The following is a 3,778-nucleotide window of genomic DNA, read 5'->3' on the forward strand; positions in this document are numbered from 1 at the left end:
CCGATCCAAGCCCACCTAACCTACACTAGCCCACTATCCTCCATATGCTGGATGGAAGAAGACAGAGGGTAGTAGTTGATGGCAAAGTTTCTTCATGGAGTGCCGTCACTAGCGGTGTTCCGCAAGGATCTGTTTTGGGACTATTGCTGTTTGTCATTTTTATAAATGACCTTGAGGAGGGGTTAGAAGGTTGGGTGAGCAAGTTTGCGGTTGATACGAAAGTCGGAGGAGTTGTTGACAGTGAGGAAGGATGTGGCAGGTTACAGCAGGATATAGATAAGTTGCAGAACTGGGCAGAAAGGTGGCAAATGGAGTTCAATGTGGCTAATTGTGATGTGATTCACTTTGGTAAGAGTAATAAAAAGATGGGATACTGGGCTAATGGATGGATACTTGGTAGTGTGGATGAGCAGAGGGATCTTGGTGTCTATGTCCACAGATCTTTGAAAGTTGCCACCCAGGTGAATAGTGCGGTGAAGAAGGCATATGGCCTACTGGCTTTTATTGGTAGTGGAATTGAGTTCCGGAGTACTGAGGTCATGTTGCAGTTGTATAAGACTCTGTTGCGGCCGCATCTGGAGTATTGTGTGCAGTTTTGGTCGCCATACTATTGGAAGGATGTGGAGGCACTGGAACGGGTGCAGAGGATGTTTACCAGGATGTTGCCTGGTATGGTAGAAAGGTCGTATGAGGAAAGGCTGAGGCACTTGGGGTTGTTTTCATTGGAGAAAGGAAGGTTTAGGGGTGACTTGATAGAGGTGTATAAGATGATTAGGGGTTTAGATAGGGTCGACAGTGAGAATCTTTTTCCTCGTATGGAGTCAGCTATTACAAGGGGTCATAGCTTTAAATTAAGGGGTGGTAGGTAAAGGGCAGATGTTAGGGGTAGGTTCTTTACTCAGTGAGTCGTGAGTTCATGGAATGCCCTGGCAGTAGCAGTGGTGGACTCTCCCTCTTTATGGGCATTTAAGCGGGCATTGGATAGGCATATGGAGGATAGTGGGCTAGTGTAGGTTAGGTGGGCTTGGATCGGCGCAACATCGAGGGCCAACGGGCCTGTACTGCGCTGTATTCTTCTATGTTCTATGTTCTAGGTGGGTTTTTTTTTAAAATGACAATCAGTAATAATTTAATGGTCATCATTAGATTCTTAGTTCCAGATTTTGAATTCAAATTTCACCAGCTGTCTTAGTGCCTTCACTGCCATAGAAAGCAGTTAGGGCCAAAACATTGTATGATTTCAAGAAGAGTTGGAGATAGAATTAGAGGCTAAAGGGATCAGGGGACATGGTGGTGGGGGGCGAACAAGCTATTGAGTTGGATGTTCGCTATCAATGTGCTTTATAGCACCTTACATAATTTTGGATGGGCAAATACTATGAAACCTAGAACACCACTGCAATTTGCACAAAAAGCAAGCTCGCAGAAATAGTGATCATTGGATAATCTGTTGCTTGAGGGATAAATGGTGGCTAGAATACCAGTAAGAACTTTCCTGCTCTTCATCAAAACATCATGACATCACTTCCATCCACACAAGGCAGCAGCTGGGGCCTCTGTTCAGTCTCAAATGAAAGATGTTTGTGCAATGCTGAACATACAGCAAATAAAGAATAGGGTCAGTTTAAGTGATGAAGAAACAAAGGCCAATACAGATTTAGATAGAAAAGAGGAAGAATAGGCCACCTTGCCCTTTGAGTCTGCTCGCCAGCAGGTGGTGCAGTATGTGCGCATGTGCAGGAACGCAGCAGAGCGGTCGCAGCAGCTGGCTTTTAGCTGTATGGCAATACTAATATAATCACACTGTGATGGTACACATTGCTTCTGATCATATTTGCTACTTTTTGGTAATTCGAGACTTTCTCCCACATTCTGGAGTGTATTAGTGCAAGAAGTGGATGAAGTAACATGGGAAGTTGGTTGTTGCTTCTAAAATCTAATTTCCACAAAATGCCACTGCTGATATACTATGTATAGAACGTGGTGATGTCACAGTGCATGTGCAGACATTTCCTGAAGCCTGTCATGGCCAGTTGACTCTGCTGACCCTGTCAGTACATGTGCTGGTGGCCATTTTATTGTCCATCTTGGCATCCAGAATAATGACTCCATTTTTTACTTCATTTTCTTTCAAATGTACTCCTGTTTGCTGCTCTATGAAAATTTGTGTTTTTTAATTTCTCTGCATTACACTGGCTTTCAGTCTTCCAGACAGTTATCAATTTAAAGCCCTCACCATGTTTAAATTCTTCTAAGGTGCCTCACCTATCTATCTTTGCAATAAATTTCAGTTTTCCAAGCCTTCTCGAACTATGTTCCTCCATCTTTAAATTCTCGTCCATCGCCCACATTCTTTTTCTAAAAATATACTTGAAAAGCATTTCAAAGTGAAAGTGACAAAAAATGCTATTCAAATAAACTTTTCCACTTCCACCCAATAATCCACTTGAGATGCCTTAATAGAATTTACTACTACTGATGTTTACAATTTACAACTTACCTAAAGATCTACAGATTCTAACACCTTGGTTTATTATGTACTGTCTTAGGCAATTGTAGCCATGTCTTCAGCTGTTTAGATCTTACACTGTAGAATAACCAGCGTAAAACCTTTCTGCCTCTCCTTTTAAAACCCACCTCAAATTATGGACAACCTCAACTCTTTGTAATATTGCCTTTGGGCTCAGTTAGCTTTTGTTTGATATACATGATTATAAAACATTTGTCAGTATTCTAAGGATATGTCATACAATCAAAAGAGTATTTATGTATGTAGATGAGTTAGTTTGAAGCCACAGGAGTATTGAGGAATTTCTTACAGCGTTATAGGTTGATCTGTGGAAGGGCAAAGTATTATTGAAAATACTCCTTGTGCACTGAAATGCACACTCAAAACAATACAATTTCACTGTCGCCCTGCTTGCTACACAGAGTACCCAGTTAGTATCTTTCTGGGTAGGGAATGGCTAGTTTCCAATTGTTCCAAAGTCATGCATTTCATTGGATAAGTGCAACTACTTTGAAATGTCTTGTGTCTTTGTATCTATATTCTTTTTTGGGAAAGTGGGAAGAGCAATAAAACATTGCTGATTTGTAACTTTAAATGTGCACTGTTAGGCAACAAGTCACAAAAGCTGGCCATGTCCATAAGAAATCTATTGAGGACCTGTATTCCTTTCTGAATGTCTTGAAAAAGGACTCCAACCAGGATTGTTTACCTATCAAACATCGAGATGATAGCGTACCCCTCTCTTTGGAGAAAGGTATGAAATTCCAGTTCAATTTATCGCATATTCTACCTTGGCTCTTCAATAAACTCTGTTTGATGTCTGCACCTTGTATGAACCCTGTAGTCCCTATAGACTAGATTTGAATTTCTTGTTTAGGTAAATAGATTGGCATAGTAATGAATCCATGTAGTGAGATTGAGCTATCTTGAATATAAGAGCAAATTATTGGAAGAGTGTATTTTGATCTCAGAACCAAGGTCTGAAGCCTATTGGTTGAAGAACTACCTCAATTCCGTGTTTAGATCCTAGAGGAAGAATTTAGAAATAAAAAAAATTGGGAGAAGATTTTAACCTAAGTTCTTGTGGACAAGCATCCGAAGGACAAATTCAGGAATCCTGAGGGACAGGATGTACATGTGTTTGGAAAGGCAAGGACTGATTTGGGATAGTCAACATGGCTTTGTGCATGGGAAATCATGTTTCACAAACTTGATTGAGTTTTTTGAAGAAGTAACAAAGAAGATTGATGAGGGCAGAGCAGTAGATGT

At 40.8% G+C, this 3,778-nt stretch overlaps 1 protein-coding gene across 2 annotated transcripts in view; it reads left to right on the forward strand.

The window, feature by feature from the left end:
• trmo (tRNA methyltransferase O) overlaps window positions 1–3,778 on the forward strand; it is a 26,587-nt gene that overhangs the window by 3,818 nt on the left and 18,991 nt on the right. For both annotated transcript variants that reach the window (XR_006315575.1, XM_043717117.1), the window contains exon 2: window positions 3,118–3,263. Coding sequence is in view for 1 of the 2 variants with exons in the window: in XM_043717117.1 (XP_043573052.1) it covers window positions 3,118–3,263 (146 nt within the window). In the remaining variant the exon portion in view is untranslated. The remainder of the gene's footprint in view (window positions 1–3,117; window positions 3,264–3,778) is intronic.

The sequence above is a fragment of the Chiloscyllium plagiosum genome, chromosome 2 (genome assembly GCF_004010195.1).
Source record: "Chiloscyllium plagiosum isolate BGI_BamShark_2017 chromosome 2, ASM401019v2, whole genome shotgun sequence".
NCBI classification, from domain to species: Eukaryota; Metazoa; Chordata; class Chondrichthyes; order Orectolobiformes; family Hemiscylliidae; genus Chiloscyllium; species Chiloscyllium plagiosum.